We start from the raw sequence: 18509 nt of genomic DNA on the forward strand, positions 1-18509 counted from the left end.
TTCTTTTCTAGAGTTTTGTTTAGCCCTGAAAAGGGCTGTTTTTCTGGAACTCCAGATTAACCTGTGAGTGATGACACCTTCCAGGTTTTGCCACACAAACGCTTCTGCTGCTCCAGTCATGATCCTATTTGACTGAAGCAGATGGGAGTGAAGAGGCTTGAGCACACCAATCTTCTGTGTCTGGGATAGTGAAAACTTGTTCTTGTCTCCTCAGACTATTCTGCACCCGTAGATGTTCTCGCTGATGCTGTCTTCTTTGCTTCTCAATTTCCTCATCCCAATTTTCTCCTCGGGAACCACGGGTCATGGTTGTGCTAGTGACTGTGGTGCTTGTTGCTGGGGCGGTGTCCTCACCATAGGCTACACTTCACTTTTTTGTCTCATGATAAAGTGTTGCAAGATCGGCCTTTTCTTTTCCTCTTCTGTTCTTCCTCTTCCTCCTCTATCCTGGCTTGCTCTGCTATGACCTCTATAGCAAGCTCTTCCATCCGCCTTCGTGCGTACTCCAGGTGCATCTGAAATTCCAATAACGTACTGATTCTGCTGCTCATTTTTTCAATCTTGTTTCCTTGACGATGGGTAGCCAGGCTGACGAGCGTTCTTTATATATCCACTAAGTACTTATGTGAAAGAAAACATCCCCTGACACCCGAAATTACATTACCTATATTATTACCCAAAAACCCTCGGACCTAAAAGAAAAACTCACTAACTTTTTTACTGACAATCACTCATGTATAATGTTTGACAAGCGACGGAAACGAAGGGTCTTATTGTTACACTTTCTAACCAAGATGAAGAAATAACGTGCTTATAGACGCACTTCTATTTTTTTTAATATATCATTGGCAATTTGAGTATATTTCTTTTCTATAGTATTGAGTTATCAGAAAATGGGTTCTTTTGTGAACGAGGAATGATGGCAATATTTTATGGTCTAAGATTGTGACCTCGACTGGCCACAGGATTTCTCACAGGATAGCGTCTGCTTCTTTGGAAAGAGAAGAACTCTTTGGTGTCGACACGGCTGTCGATCAAACCTCTGTCAGGTTCCTGCTGCTGCTGCTGTCTCTGCTCTCTCTGTTGTTTCTGAATTCTGTACTTCTCTGTCCATTCTTCTTTCTCCCTGTTAATTTCCTGTCTGAAGAGCTCTTGTATCAGGTCTTAAGCGACCTTTAATATTCTGACATTCTTTATCGCTTTTGGTTTCGTTATCAGGCTTTGACTGACACTATGAAAATTCACGTAGGTGTCATTCAGCTTGGCTAATCTTGAGCACATCTTAGTAGGAGGATGAGTCGACAATGGATGATCAGACTGGATAATACCCCGCTTTTACGGACCTGAACGAAAACATCCCTATACGGTGTAGTATCGGAACGGTCAGATAGTTTGATTTGAGGGATATAAAGAAGTCAAAGAGCATGGTTCATGATACTAATGGCAAAGAAATGACAGACGCATTTTCCTTTCAAAACACATAATTTTCATTCAAATAACTCACAACTAACAATTAACAAATTATATATATGAATAATGCAATTCAACAATATTTTTTTTTTAATTAACTATCTATTTGAACAAGGTTGACAACGTTGTGAATTAAATTGTGATTTCCACTGTTGGAAGTCATTCGTCAATTGATGTACAGGAAATTTACTAGCTAGAGACACAAGATAACCATAATGATCACAAAAGCATTGATCTACCTTCTCGTCGTTTCTTAAACAATTACGATCTAAATAAGTTACTAAATGTTTATAAGAATATCCTATACTTCGCTGATGCAGAAAATACACACAATATTGTCCACACACCAATGAATATGTGCCTTGTAATTTCACATTATTGAATCGTGTTGTCTGATTATTTCTCTTCATAAAGTCAATGATATCGTTTTCCAAAGGGGGCAATCCATACGAATCAAAATAATCCACACATCCTTCTTGAAGAAAGTCGACGGCTACCCAGTGGGTTCCAGGGAGATGGCTGTCGTCCGTGTTGATGACATAAGCTTGATGGTATTTAGGTTTGCGATGAGGTAGGTCATCTTTTGCGCACACGACATGATTCCAAGAAGCAGTGTATGAACTGTGGTTCAAAATGTAATAATGTTCCCAGGTATCCATTTTTTGTGTTCTTTTTCTTCTTCACATGTAATGATAAGTGATTAATTCGATCCTGACTTTCTCTTTGATTTTGTCTGACAAGTAACCATTTCTTCGCTTTGTCTATGCTCTCTGAACCAAGACAGCTTCGATGCGATAGATCTCTAGAGTTGATAATAGAGGGCTAGACTGTTCACGCAAGTCTTTATACCACTGATGCAACACGGCTTTTTCCGAGATGTCACTCCAGGCTTCGTCAATATACTTGTCCAATTTTTCATCTTGACTCAGCATCAGACATTTATCGTGTTGAATTTGACTGGGATGATCGTTTTGACATCCATAGCAATATTGCTTGATCAATTCCGTGATTTTTCGGCCAAGTGTTTGGCAAAACAGGAGACTAAATGTTGTTCTTGTTCTGGTCATCTGGACTTCATCATTATGACTTCTTCGTCTTTGTCTTGGGGTTCTCCTTACACAGCCTTCTCCCACTTCATGTCCGAAGATTCTTCACTATGTAAAGAGGGATAACAGTCTTCCATGGTTTCTAATAGTCTAGAATGACTTCTCTCGAACTGTTGATTTATATGGTTTATCGAATTCGGCATACACGATAACGTTCAGTCTTGTCCAGAAATTTTACAAACTGAAATTCCACACGAATCTGGCCTGGTTGTATAGGGTGGAAATGTCCCTCGTCGCTGCCTTGGTCTGGAGTGAAATCAAAAACCTACAAAGCGTAACCCTTTTCATAATCCTCGTACGTAATACCGTGACTGGTGTTGGTTCCTAACTGTCCGGTGGCTTCGTATAGGGACAAGTACGAACTCGAATAATACTTCTGGGATAAGTTAGGTTCGAATGGTCGGGTACAGAGGGTCTCACCATCTCAACTGACTTCGATTGTCGTCAGACCAAAGTGCTGAAAGTTGAAAGGATTTTTACTGGCAGCTTCATTAAAGACTTCGTTCTCCACGATGCCAAGGATTAAACGGTTGGGTAACTCTCCTTGGAACGGATGATCTTCGATCATGGATAGTTGATTGTTTGGAATGCTGAAATTTTTACTTCCACGCGTCGAATCGGATACTTGGCAGTCGTTCTGCTCAAAGTGTGACTGATGTCGTTTCCCACTTTAGGTAACACTTCCACCCATCGCACGTTGAGTCGGGCTACTTGGATGATGGTTTTTTATTTGGCAGCATCATTCGTTATCAAATGGAAGGCGGTACTACTACGATTCAGACTTAGGCAGACATCCCCACTGTTCAGCAAATACTTCTCTTGCAACCACATGTACAAATGCAAACGATCCATCAGTTCTAAACTGCTCTCCGCTGGTGTGATTTTGCCTCGACCGTTGACGAATCCAGAATTTTCGCCATCTATATCGTCTAATTTATCCTTGTCAGGTTGACATGGCTTCTTTTCCGTACGTCAAGAGATTTTCCTGGTAGACTCGCTACGGGTAAGTTTCCATGCTACTGCTGACCAGTTGTTATTCAAATATAAATCCACATCGCTGAAAAAGGAATGCATACAGTTGTTGACGAGAGCTACTTTATCATCGACCTCTGGATTACTATTGTCTGTAGTTTGGATCACTCTGACTTTCAAATACAAGTAACTGCTATTCAGATCGATATAATCTTCGCGCTGTCCTTTGATTTCAAACTCGATGGGTGCTGAATCCGTCAAAGAGGAAACGGGATGAAATTCAGCCCATTGGGATTCTTGCCTCGACATCATGGCGGGGGGGGGATGACAAACAGATCCAGTTCCGACTTGCGACAGGCGCAATACTCTCGGTGTATCATTGTTTGTCTCTGTATTTGTTTAATAACGACAAGTCTCGAACAGTTTTTCTTTTCTATGTCTTCCTAGCTTTAGGAGAGTGACGGTTTCTGAAGGGGTGTTTCCTTCGTCGTCTCTTTCTGCTTGTCCTTGATGTTGCATCAGAGAAGCAGGAATGCCTGACTCGGTAGTGTTCAGAGCATTCATATGCGTTTCTCGTCGGCCCAAATTATATTTGCTCGTCTGAAGCAAGACATTTTTGCCTGCTCTCAAGAAAGCTTCTTTTGGGTTTTGTTTGTCGGTGATGACATTTTGGAGAAATTCTTTGCCGTGCGTCAATGCGGCATCTTTCAAGGCGTGCAATCCTCGTGTCACCATCGGTTTCAACATCGGAGCCACCGAACGACAGTCCGGTTTCACCATATCTTCTAAGCCGTTTCATCGCTGTCGAACGACGCCTCGGTACACTGGATATATGCATTACGATTCGCTAGATAATCGTTTTTCGAAAATGGAGTTTCACCGTGACTTTCCCTTTGGTGAATGGAATATTTTATCCCAGATCTCATTTTACTGCAATGTTGACAGCGTTAAAGTACGACTTGCTGACGGGTAAATAGTGAAGATGTACAAATTCGCGGTGAACGTGATAGGTGTTTCCATCTTCCTAGTCATTGGTTGTGGCAGGATCTACTTTGAAAGGAATGACATGCTGTAACGGTACGGATGTGTGTCCCACCACGTTGTACTCCACCACATCGGAGTAGACAGGGATCAAATTCAGTCACTGGTTTAGTTCTACCTGGAAACGAAAGTGTCTTGCAAAATCCAGATTGTTGGCAATGATTGGCATTTGTCTTAAGTTCTTGGCATCCTTGATCAACTTGGGGTCACCACCCAAACTGTCATACAATTCAAGGCAAAATCTAGTGCTTATACTTTTTTCTCCACGTTCAAGGTTCATCAGGAGGCGAAGAGCCACTTTATGGTGCTCGATGGTAACAGGTTGTTGACCGCTACGATAATGCCCTGGGATAATTTTAAACTCATATACGTCCAATAAAGGCTTTTTGCCGGATACTGGTGGTCTATGTGTAGTGAATGTTTGATGTTGTTTAGTGTTAATCATGGTTTGTTGCACTACTTCGTCCAGAACTTCAACCTTAAAATTGTTTTTAGTTTCAGTGATGTTTTTGATTTGTGAACTAAACATTTTTTCCACCAAAGCTACATCCCAAAGAGCTTCGTGGTCTAATTGGATGGCCTGAGATAATTTGGCTGTGTAACAACACACAGTATTATTGGGAAACACCTCCATGGAACTTTCACTGGGTCAGGTTAAGTAAATTGTGTTGTTACTGTTCATAATTCCAGAGTTGTGTGGCTGTCCGAGGGGCTACTGGAAGTCCGATGAGTGTCTGCGCCCAAAATGGGGTTGTTGTTGTTGTTGGATTTGTGACTGACACTGTACGCAAGATTCCCGTTGTTCACGTTCGTTGAGAATTTCAGGGAAGGATTGGGAAGAGGTAACCGATGCAACTGCGTTCTTTAAAAGTGCGTTGAAAACGTTCCACGATGTTTGCTTCGGTTTCGGGATTCTCGGCGGTGAAAAAATGAATGTCGCGTTTCTTTAATTCTGTTTGGAAAGCTTGGTTCGGAAATTCTGTGCCTTTGTCAGGTTTTGATGGAAAACGGTGACGAACTCTTTGTTTCAAAACCAGTTGCAGGGCTCTCATTAACTCACTGCTCGATTTGGAAGTCAATGACACGACCCAGGCAAATTTCGAAAAGACATCGTTGACACAAAATAAATATTTGTAGCCCCGATTGTAGGTGGCCAAATGAGAGACACCGGCTAAATCGGCTTGTCATTGATGATCGATGCCCTAAACGTTGGTGCGACCTCTGGAAAACTTTCATCGAATGGGTTTCTGTAAAGTTTAGGTGGTTTGTTCTTGCAATCATCGTTGCACTTGAGGTAAACGGAGACTTTTCAGTCGAGTTTTGGCAGCACGATACAATTTCTGAACTCCTCCGTAACCTGCAGAATGGGATGGATGGTAGTAAATGTTGGCTAACACCTTATCTATTGATTGTTTGTTAATAACTCAACCACTCTTTGCTGATGCTACCTTAGACAGGGCGAAAGGGGGTTTGGAAATAGATGTACGTTTCCGAATGGCCACGGGAGTAGAAGTCGAAGCTAGTGGTGGGGGTGGTAATGGAATGGCTTTGGTCTTCTTTTCTTTTTGCACTTCTAGTTTCCCTTCTTTCTTTTTCACTTCTATCGAAGGATTAGTGGAAAGCATCTTTTTAACCCAAGCTTTCATTTCTTCTTGTTGGGGTGTAGGGGAAGTGGTCAACAAGGACTCTGCAATCTTACTAGAAAGGAAGCTGCTGACGGTGTTTGAAAAACTGGGGGTGGTGTGGACGATGATATTTTCATTAAGGTCTTAAAATCTTTCAGAGATAGTAGAGCTGTTTTGTCTAAAGCGTTCTGTTGAAAGAGTTGCAGTCGTTGCAAGAGTTGACCGTACAATTGCTATTTATCTGTTTCGGACAAATCGTGGCGATCCATCAACGACTGCAATTCGTGTTATAACTGGGACATCACGCTCAAATTGGGATTGGGAGGCAAATGCGGGGTTCGTTTTTCTTGCCAACGATAGTATTCCATCCATCGTTTGTAAGGCACTTAAGCTCTTTCCATTCGATCTCAAGGGTCACGTATGTGATATTGGGAATCCAGAGGTCTTTTTTATTTTCTTCCACGAGTCCTCAAAACATGGTTCCCAATACTCTTTCCAGCAAAAGTCCTAACAATAGAGGAAAAATTCCTCCACGTTGGCCCAACATATTCTTCTTTTGACGAATGAGTATTTTCTTTGGAACCATTTGGCGAAGAACGTGATGATGTTTGCCTAAGCATTGTTTCTGGTGTTTTGACAAATGTATCGTGCCTTTCAAGACGTACAAAAAACATTCGCACACGATATCGATGACATCTTTGGGGGCCGTTTGAATGATTTTTTTTTTTGCATGGGTGGAGAAGCTTTGGACAGGACAGACAACATGTCCCCATGTTTGACAAAACGAGGAGGCAGTACTTTCCTTTTCTTTCCTTTGGTTTTAGAACAGGGATGTTTTCTAAAGGGTTTCATCTTTGGGTCTTCAGGAGCACAAAAACACTGATACTCATGCTTTGTTTCAGACGTTTTTATACTGAAACGCGTCGCCACTGATTGTCCGTACGTCGTATCAACGTGATTGCAGGCATCAGGCGTCCTGGAAGGGTTCGCAGCGGACCAAATCGAGTAAGTTCTTGCTTGGACAAATTCAGTAAACTCTGTAACATGCCCGATCTCTCTTGGACTTTGGCTTTGGGAGCAGGTACTTTGTGAGCAGCTGCCACTGCAGCTAAAGAGGAGGAGGGTGTCACCACTGTATGAAAAGTTCTTGGAGACACGGGTTCCCATGGTGTCATCAACTGATGGTGCGATTGCTTTACTTTGTTGAAACAAATTTTGAGTGATGCAAACGACATTAGCATTGTGATGATGCCCTTTCCGCGTAGACCACAGTTTAATTTCTTCTTCGTCTTCTCCTAACATGTCATCGAAAATGTCCAGATGGTTTTGAGGGGGTCAGACACAATTCCGTCATCTTCCACAAGAAGAACATGATGGAATCGCTTTGACTTTCTTGCAAGAGACTGTACGCCGATTGCCACTCTTTGTAAACCACGTGATTCGTGTAGGTTGACGATCGATAAAATGATGTTTATGTTCGATCAAACGTTTAACAGATTCGGTTTTCCTGAACCGCTAGGTCCAGCAATGAGCATGTTAAAGGGATGACGAAGATACAAAGCCTACCAATTGGGACGATCTAAGTGGTGGTCGATGACTTTGAAAGCGGAGGTAGAGGGAGCAGAGACATTGAAGGTAGCCATAGTGGAAGGAATGTCACTTGTGACACGAAGACAGACAATACAAGAGTATTTATTCTTTGTCAGGACACGTTTAATGATTTTTCAAAAATAAAACACGAAATACTAAAATACATAAAAGCCAAAGGGTTAAATACAACGATAAAATGTACATCAAAATTATCAAAGTGGAAAAGAGACAAGATTCTGTACAGCATGTTTTTGGTAACCAAGATGTCCTAGGGACAATGTGAAATGTTCTTGCAGGCTCTACATGGGGTAATGCCACACAATTTTCCTCCCGAGACAGTCTTTCGGGAATCTCCAATAACACTTTTCTGCGTTGACCGGTCCCTTTGGGGAGAGAAACACGAGTCATGAACAGTGTAGCTTTTCCATCGGTGATTTAAAATCGTCCATGAATTTGGAAGTTGTCAGTTCTGATGGGTTGCTAAACTCGATCCAAACATGGGATTTCAAGCTATCGTGATGAATGGTAAGTCTCAAGCCATCGTCTCCTTTGGTATGACATTGGTGTTTCTTTCTGGTGAACAATGAACTTTCGTTAAGTGAAGAATCTTTGGGTCTGGATTCTGGTTCACTCATGTCACCTTCAAAATCACTGGCATGGATCACCTTCAAAATCACTGGCATGGACTTGTGCCAAGACTTCAGCTATTGTACGAGGCGATAAATCACGTTTCTGCCTCTTACTTTCTTCTTCTTTCTTCACTAATTCATGCGATGGTTTCATCTTGATTGTAAAAAGTAAAATGACAACATGTTACACATCATAGGTCACTTTATATCCATGGTAGACCGGAGTATATATAGAGGATGTGTGTGTCTTGCCTTACACTATTCATTTCACTCTCAAACCGAGCAGAACGATAGAAGAGCTTACACAGATCGACCATTTGATCAGAGCTTTGCTAGGTGTCATCAGAAAATTTTCTTCGGACAAGCTGACGAACTATTCACCCACCTTTCGAGATAAAAGTCAAGATACTTACTATATCTGTAAGAAGAAAATGCATTGGTCTTCATAGTGTCCATACCGTCAAAGAGATGCTAGAAGAGACCAAATTCAAGATACCTGTTATCATTGTCAAGAAAAAGGAAATCGGTCTTCATAATGCCCTAAGAAACAACTGGAACAAGAAGAAGAAGAGAGGGATTCTGGAGAGGAAGATGATGTACCCTCCCCCAAGGACCCAGACAAATGCAGAAATAGAAACATGCGAAGAAAAGAAGAAAGGTGAAAGTGACGAAGAAGTGGAGGTAAAACTGCGAAAGTGACGCAATTTAAAAAACAGAGAGAGAGAGTGAACACAGACACAGACGAAGCCTAAGAACTTTTAAAAGTGTTATATTGTGAATTGGATTGTACAATTTGTACCAGAATAGACCAGGCATAAAACGTAGGTGTCTCTTGGTTTTGAATTTTAGAATAAGAACCTACACTCATGTACTCATGCATTCACACATACAATATGGTTAAAAAGGGCTTTTTGATTTGGCAATTGAAATACTATCTTTTTTCGAGAAAAATGGAAGGCCCTGACAATGGCCTTTGGGTACTTGTTTTTTTTAAACAAAAATCTTAGAAATGGGAAGCAATCAACCTTAACTGCCTTAAGCCTTTGCCAGGGCCAATGCCTACTTCTGAACTGCCTCATGTCGATGATGATTTAGTAGAAATCACTAAGGGTGGTACGGCAGGCGTAGTCACAGGGTTTGTTTGTTTAGCTCTGGAAGGTCATTTTTTCTTCGGTCGTAATAAAGAAGTCTGATGCATTTGTTTCAGACTTCTTAACTCTGCTAAAATGTCGAAATGTACCGTGACCGTTTGACTTTCACTACCTTGTTTCTTCTCTGCTTCTTCCTATCGTTTCCTTCTTGCCTCTTCTTCTTGCTGTTGTTGCTGAAGGATAATAGTTTGTTCTGCTTCCTTTTGCTGCTGTAAACATTTCTCCATTTCTTATTTCCATCTGTTTAAAATTAACCACATGTGGTAAATAAAGAGAAGGTGGCAAAGGTACTGGTTCCAGAACACATTCTTGCGAAAGAATATCGACAAAATCCCAATTAAAATTAACCTGTTCTAGAAGTAGGTCTGGGTTGACTTGGGTAGTCGATGCTACTCCATCGTTTTTCGTCTCCACAGCCGGTGCACCACAATTCATCGTCTTCTTAATTTTATTGGTGTCGTCCGTCTCAGAATTAAACTCATTTGACGGACCCCATAGTTCCGAATAGTTACAGGATTTTGTGTCTGTTTCTTTACCCTACAATATGTATGATTATGTTGTATTGCAATTATGAAGAATTTCACTGTTAATAATTTTGATTCTAGGGTTTGTACACCTTACTTATATATTGTATAGATTCTCCTCAACCATGGCTGGTCTTGGAGTTTATTAAATACAGTGATCCTTGCCAGGGATCAGTAGTGTCCTGTGTGTGCAATGTGTATGTTCTATTTGTTTGTATGTTATCTTGTTTAGTTGTAAGGACTGGGCTATACATGGATCAGATTCTAAGAGTTGTCAATTATTGATTGGTTCATTTGTAACTCGGGAAGTTCGGTTGTGACGTAGTTGTCATCTGTACCGTACTTCCTGGTTAATATAACCTTTTAAACTTTAATGTTTGTCCTTTGTAAGATAGAGAGAGATAGAGGAAATATTGGTAGAATTGATATGCTTGATATATATATTTGCAATTGTATTTTTGCGTGTATGTATGTCGGCATGAGGTACAGTGTTTCTGTGTTCGTAATGTTCTTAGTTGTTTATTGTTTGTATGTCTATTCATTAATACACAAGGATCTCATGTATAACATTACCTAGAATTTTACATTTATTGACTAAAATAATTGAAGGAGTTGTAAATTAGAATTCAGTATCTTCTCTTAATGTTTGCATGATTCAATTAATATACAAAGTTAATTCTTTATATATATATATATATATATATATATATATATATATATATATATATATATATATATATATATATATATCTTTATCAAGAATGTTATTTGTGTAGAGTAGTTGCTTGTTACCTTTTATTCCATATTTATTCTTAATTGTATCATTTTTAGCCTCTCGTTCTGTTGAGTTTTTAGGGCATACAGTAACTAGGTGACTTTTTGAATCTATAGATTTTCCACATAATCTACATTTTGGTAGGGTATTTATTAAGTGTGTGATAAAGGCAACTTCGCCCGTTACTCATTTGTCATGCATGTATAGGAACAGTCTCCTTTGTACAGAAGCTGATCTTACATTTGCCCGGTTTTTCCAGAAGGCCTTCCAGTTCAAGACAGGTTAGCACTATTCAATTTCTTGTTTATCTTGAGAGACTATTTCATTCAGGATTTCATAAATATTGTTCTTCCTATCCCCTATGTTGGTATTGTCTCTGCGGGTGTATAACAATTCGCTAACTCTTCTAAATGACCCTGGTTTTTTTAGTATTTTAATTAATTTGTTATTTTTATAGCTATCATTATTAAAACGGCATAAGTAACCGTATATATAAATACTTATTGCTTCCCAAGGTAACTTGGGAGAACTACTTAATTTACTAAACCTATTTTAAATGATTGTTTTTTGCTTAATACTGAGGTTGGGCAAGGCTAACCCTCCTTTTTCTTTGCATCTGCATATGTATTATTTCTTCAAGTAGTGGATTTTATTATTCCAAATGAAACTCTTTATTTTCTTTTCAATGTTGTCGATCATGTCTTCTGTTAGTTGCACCGAATTCATAACATAATCTAACTGACTATACATGTATGTTTTAGCAACCTGTATATGGTCCAATAGGTTGATCTTTGTGTGCGACAATGCTTAAATCTGCATTTCTATCTTGATTAATACATCACGGTAGTTCTTGTGAGTGAAGTTCGTTCAGTAAAATATCTCTAATGCTTTTACATGAGCTTCAATCAGGTTTGGGTCTGACCAGGGTGATTGCCTCTTCTGTTTCCTATTAATAAAATTTCCGTTTCGTCATGGTTAATTGCGGAACCAGAGGCTTTTCCAGATTGTTGAAATTCATACTGTAAATGTTTGAAGGAATATTTATATCTAGCAAAGATTGTACAGTCATCTGCATGTAATAAGGTTTTCAAATCATGTTTCAAATTTGGTATTTTGATTTCTTGAAAATTAGTGTTTTGGTTTCTATTTATGTTCAAGGATTCTATTGCTATCACATATAGCAACACAGTTAATGGACAGCCTTGCCTTACCGATCTTTTTATATCATTTGTGAACGCTCCATTGATAATTATTTTTGACGTAATATTAGCATATATGGATTTAATCCAGCTTATATTGCTTCTACCAAAACTACACCTCTCTAAGGTTTTAAATATGAAGTCATGTTCTATTCGATCAAAAGCCTTCTCCTGATCGAATAGAAACATGACTCCCTTTTCATTTTTAATCTTTAAATATTATATTCTAGCTGATATTGATAGTGTGTTATCTAAAATTTCCTTCCTATCCATCCACAGCTTTGATTTATATCTATTATTAAATTTTAACAGTTCCTTATCATATTCGTTATTATATTACTCAGTATCTTATAATCTTTGTTTAATAAAGTTATCGGTCTACAATTTTTGATTTCCTTCCTGTCCCCTTTCCCTTCATATAATAACGTAAGCATTCCTTCCATTGTGCTTTCAGGCATTTCCCCAGTAAGTAAAATGTTGTTATAGATTAATTCTTTAAAAAAATCTACTAGTTCGTTCTAATATTTAATATAGAAGTCCGATGTGATTCCATCTGATCCTGGAGACTTCCCTTTTTCAAAACTTTTTATAGCTTTTATTATTTCCTCAGCGGTGATAAACATATCACATTTTTCACATTCACTTATAGGTATTTGTTTGCAAGTGGTTTGCTGTAAATAGATTTTTATAGTGTTAACATCAATAATTTGGGATTTATATATATTTGTGTAGTAGTTTTTAATGCATTTTATTGTATATTTTTTATCCTTGTATTTTATGTCATTAAAACGAATTGATTCAATATTTTTAAAATTCCCTTTTTATTTCTAGTCTTTTATACAGTCCTCTTCCCATTGTATCTAAATTGGAATGTTTTCCTGCTCTAATTTTGATACCTTGGGTTAATTCGTTTTCTAATTGCCCCATTGTCTAATAATTTCCTTATCTTCATGTTATAAAAGTTCATTCTTTGTTTTAATTTCAGAGTACATTTTTAAATTCATTGTTTATGTATTATTTTAGTTTTGCTATAATATTATGATTATTATTCTCCTAATCTCATTTATTATTTCCCAGTCTCTTCTTATATTTCCCACATATCGTCTTTTAAAATTATTCATATGTGTACGTATGGTATGTGCATAGTCATCATCGAAAAGGTGAGTATTATTGAACTTCCATACGCCTGCGCCCCATATTATTGTATTTGCAATCATTATCTCAAGTGTAACCAATCTGTGGTCTGAAATCTGCTCATCCAAAATTGCACACTTTTTAACTACATTAATATAGCTATCTGAGATATAGAAAATGTCGAGCTTACTTCCATTGTTATTTCCATACATGTACGTATATTGCCTGGCATTTGTATTACAGTATCGGTATGCATCCGTTATGTTATCGGTCTTTGTAAATAATTTAATCCATTTATGAAGCCTATTATCTGACTAGGTATTTTGTTCACTTCTTAGTTTCCGTCATGTTTGAAAACTGTCGCATGTATTGACTGCGCACAGACGCTAGCACCTATATATAGGGAACGTGACGTCACAGACTTCTCTCTTAACGGAATAATGTTAACATAAACCCAAAGGCCCTTTTTAGAGTCACTCAAAGGCCTCGAAAATAATTGACTTTCTAGCCTCCCAATTTAAAAAAAAAAGTACAAGTGTTTGCTTCTTGTCTGTGTTATCTCTGTACACCCGCTCTTTGCTTAATCCTGTGACGTCACCTCCCCATAATTTCCAAATTGTTACCAATCTCCCCTACCGTGACGTCAGACGCTATACATACTCCCCATTCCCTTGTCGCTATACAAACACAATAGTCCCATGTTCAATTTCCCTTGTCGCTATACAGTTCCAGAGTGTATTTAAAAGTAGTGTCGCTATATCATCCCAGCTGGGTCTTGTAATGCTAATCCGCATTGTCGCTATAAATCTTGTCGCCATATCGTCCCGGGGTTGGTGGGTTGTACTATATTTTCCCGTTGTCGCTATATCGTCCCACTAAACTACTTACATTATGCAAGCCTATTAAACACCGCAGTACGAACAATTGGTTATAGGACAAAAGTGCCAGGAAAATCCATGTTTGAAATAAATTAATCAGTGTACTTTGTCAATATAATTCATTTATAAAAATATAATATATGATAAAGTAATAAATAAATTACCAGTTCTTTTCGAACTTGTTTCTTCTTTTGCGAAAAGTTCTTTTCGCACTTTTGTACTACCATTTGTTATGGACATTTGATTTTGCTATCCACACTGCTTTAGACATCAGAAATGTCTGTGATTGCCACTCAGTCTATATGTTAATTTCACAATATCTGAAAAGGACGACTTATTTGGAAATGTATTCTGGATAAAGTATCCAGTTTTATATGGATTTTTCAATCAAGATGTCAGTTTATAAAATTATTTTTTCCTTGAAGAAAAAAAATCTCTTAGATCTTTGGTCAGGTTTACTTTACAAATATACCTATTTCGAATAAATCAAAAACATCTCGCCAAACTGCTTTGAGATTTACGACTATTTATCTAAAAAAAAAATTCATTGTTCCGGTATTTTCATTTTTTGTTCCGGACTTTACTGTCTATTCCTCATTGTTCCGGTTACTAGTCTAGCCGTACAAATGCTATTTCTTTCTTTTTAATTGAAGAGTCGAATTGAAGACTTGCAAAAGATGAAACAAATCAAGGGTGAAGTTGGTGCTAAAATGTTTCCATGTAGTAGTAATTTGAAGAGTCACATAAAGATTCCTACTAAAGATAAACCATTCAGATGTGAAGTTTGTGATAAAATGTTTACTGTCAGTGGTAGTTTGAAGAGTCACATGAGGATACATACTAGAGAAAAATCAAAAATATAATAGATGATAAAGTAATAAATAAATTACCAGTTATTTTCGAACTTGTTTCTTCTTTTGCGAAAAGAAGTTCTTTTCGCACTTTTGTACTACCATTTCTAATGGTCATTTGTTTTTGCTATCCACACTGCTTTAGACATGAAAAATGTCCGTGATTGTCACTCAGTCTATATGTTTGTTTCACAATATCTGAAAAGGACGACTTATTTGGAAATGTATTCTGGATAATATATCCAGTTTTATATTGAATATTCAATCAAGAGATCAGCCTATAAAATTATTGTTTCCTTGAAGAAAAAAAAATATCATGGATCTTTAGTCAGGTTTATTTTACAAATATACCTGTTTCGAATAAATCAAAAATTATCTCGCTAAACTGCTTTGAGATTCGACTATTTAGCTATTTTATTCTTTGTTCCGGTATTTTAATTTTGTTCCGGACTTTATAGTTTGTTCCTCATTGTTCCGGTTAATAGTCTAACCGTACAAATACTATTTTGTCTTTTTAATTGAAGAGTCGAATTGAAGCTAAAGATCAAGCAAATCAGGGGTGCAGTTTGTGCTAAAATGTTTGCATATAGTAGTAACTTGAAGAGTCACATAAAGATTCCTACTAAAGAAAAACCTTTCAGATGTGAAGTTTGTGATAAAATGTTTGATGTCAGGGGTAGTTTGAAGAGTCACATGAGGATACATACTAGAGAAAAAACATTAAAATGTGAACTATGTGATAAAATGTTTAGTTACAAGAGGGAATTGAAGGTCCATATGATGTTACATACTGAATATAAACCATTCAGATGTGATGATTGTGATAAAATGTTTAGAAATAGGGGTCATTTGAATGTCCACATGAGGATACACACTGGAGAAAAACCATTCAAATGTGAACTATGTGATAAAATGTTCCGCCACAAAAGTCAGTTACAGGTCCACATTATGTTACATATTGGAGATAAACCATTCAAATGTAAAGTCTGTGGTAAAATGTTTAGTCAGAGGGGTAATTTCAACGTCCACGTGAGGTTGCATACTGGAGAAAAACCATTCAGATGTGAACATTGTGATAAAATGTTTAACCAAAGGGGTCATTTGCATGTCCACATGATGTTACATACTGGAGATAGACCATTTAAATGTAAACTGTGTGATAAAATGTTTAGAGGAAGTAGTCATTTGAAGGTCCACATGAGGATACATACTGGAGATCAACCATTCAGATGTGAAGTTTGTGATAAAAAGTTTAGACACAAGCATAGTTTGAAGACACACCTGAGGACACATACTGGGTATAAACCATTCAAATGTGACTATTGTGATAAAATGTTTAATCAGAATTCTATTTTGATGATACATGTGAGGACACATACTGGAGAAAAACCATTTAAATGTGGAGTTTGTGATAAAATGTTTAGGACTCAAAGTGTTTTTAATAATCATATTAGAATACATACTGGAGATAAACCATTCAAATGTGAAGTTTGTGATAAAGGGTTCAGTCAAAGTTCTGCTTTGAAGGCGCATATGAGGATGCATACTGGAGACAAACCATTCAAATGTGAAATTTGTGATAAAATGTTTAGACGAAGTAGTTATTTGATGGCTCACAGGAAGAAACACATGTGAGAACATCAATCCCAGGTCAAGTTTGTGATAAAATATTTAGACAGTGTTTTAAAGGCTCCCATGGTGAATTATACTGTAGGTAAACCATGCAAATGTTACAAGCTGGATATTGCCCTTCAGATGTGAAGTTTCTGCTAACATGTTTGGGAAAAGTGGTGCTTTAAGGTCGCACGGGATGTATACTGGTGCTAAAATGGTTAATATAAATGCTGAAAACTGAAAAGAACCAAAATGCACATCTAAATATTCAATAATTTGCATATTTTGGATGTATATATTCGTGTACACCCTAATATTATAATTTGTAATTGTTTTAATCATGATAATAATAAGTAAACAAAGTTTGTATCTAAGTGTTTGGCTGAGATCATGGGTCAAAAGAATGTTACATGTATGACAAAAATTGAATATATGTTAAGAAAATTTTATATGCATTGGTTGCATACCTTTTATCTTTCATTTAATTAATATTTGTAAAACATACCTCAAAAATGACAGGGGGAAGAAGAAAAAAACACACTGAAAAAGTTGTGCTTATTGTTAAGTTGCTGTTGTCTTTTTGCACAAATTACAAGTTGATGTAGGCACAAACAACAATAAAAATACACAATATATCATTTCACAGCATTTTCAACTGAAGCTTTCTGTGAAACTTGACATAAAGAAGTAACTTGACATTTGATATATAATTGGACCCAGTTTTATCTGCAGAACGTACACAAGATTAACATTTTTGTACTTAAAAATTATTTTATTTTTTAATCTGCTCTGTAATATTTGCCAGTAATCAGTGGTCAGATATGCAAATAGAAAGAAAAAAAAACGATCTTCTATATCAATTAACCATTTTTTTTTATTTTAAAAAACTTTATTTATTATTCATATAACATTGGCATCAAATCCCAACTAAGATTTTACATGATCTATAAATAGTCAAAGAAATTAAAATAAAATATTACATCATACATGTGATGTTGGTAAATCCATAACTTTGTGACAAATTTAAATAGAAGGAAAATAAATAAATAGGTGGAGATATACATGTATTCATGTCAAACAGTTCTGCATATCACGAGATTTTATAAAGATAATGAATTGGTATGTCTTAGTTATTAGAGTTACCAAAAGTAAGTAGTCCAGAAGATATGGACAAAGCAGTATAGTACTTGCTGCACATGGACAAATTTGGCTGCTTTAAGCATAAGTACAAAGCCATTACTAAATCCCAACTTAAATGCAGCTCTTTGAATGTAAAAACAGTAATATGGTAATCATATGATGGTCAAGAAAAACGGTGGCTGTTTAACTGCCATTTTTACAGAGTCAACCATGCCTAAACTAAATGGTGTAACTGAAATTTGTACTGAATAACCAGGGCTATATTAATCAGCAGTGACAGAGCATCCTTTCTTCAAAAAACAGAAATTCTCACATTAAAATCACTACAACTAATGGTCTAATTTAACTATGTTACCTTTGATTCAGAGGAAACTTATGCTACTTGAACAAATTAGCACTCATGATTGTAGTCACATTTGGTTCTGCATGTAAAATCTTTGGATCTGTGCAGACATGAACAGTATGCAAGTTCTTGTACTCAAATCTCAATATATGTGACATGCTTTTTTTGATGCTGTATCTCTGTAATAAAATGGTTTTAGCATATTTTATTAAGTGTGGGCTGTTATTTTCTTCCTGATGCAGAGATCTTGCTAGTATTTTAAAGCAAGGAGTACAGGACTCTCATTTTGGTAAAAATAGGAGACCCACCATCAAAAGCTGCAGTCCCTTCTTTCCTACAGAATCAACCCAGACGTGTGTGCATCTATTTTAGATGGAGCGGTCTCCGTAATGTAATCACTCATTTTAATAAAACTTCATTTCAACAGTCCAATGACAGGATTGCAAATTTATGGTTTATTTGTCTAC

At 37.1% G+C, this 18509-nt stretch overlaps 1 protein-coding gene across 1 annotated transcript in view; it reads left to right on the top strand.

Annotated features, from left to right (window-relative positions):
• Positions 1-18248, top strand: part of LOC149784081 (uncharacterized) — a 42590-nt gene extending 24342 nt beyond the window's left edge. The window contains exon 2 of the mRNA XM_089932942.1: positions 15470-18248. Within this exon, the coding sequence (XP_089789068.1) occupies positions 15470-16580 (1111 nt within the window). The 3' untranslated portion in view covers positions 16581-18248. The remainder of the gene's footprint in view (positions 1-15469) is intronic.
• Positions 18249-18509: the final 261 nt, after the last annotated feature.

The sequence above is a fragment of the Sinohyriopsis cumingii genome, chromosome 14, assembly GCF_028554795.1.
Source record: "Sinohyriopsis cumingii isolate HCF-2022 chromosome 14, ASM2855479v2, whole genome shotgun sequence".
In the NCBI taxonomy this organism is placed as follows: domain Eukaryota; kingdom Metazoa; phylum Mollusca; class Bivalvia; order Unionida; family Unionidae; genus Sinohyriopsis; species Sinohyriopsis cumingii.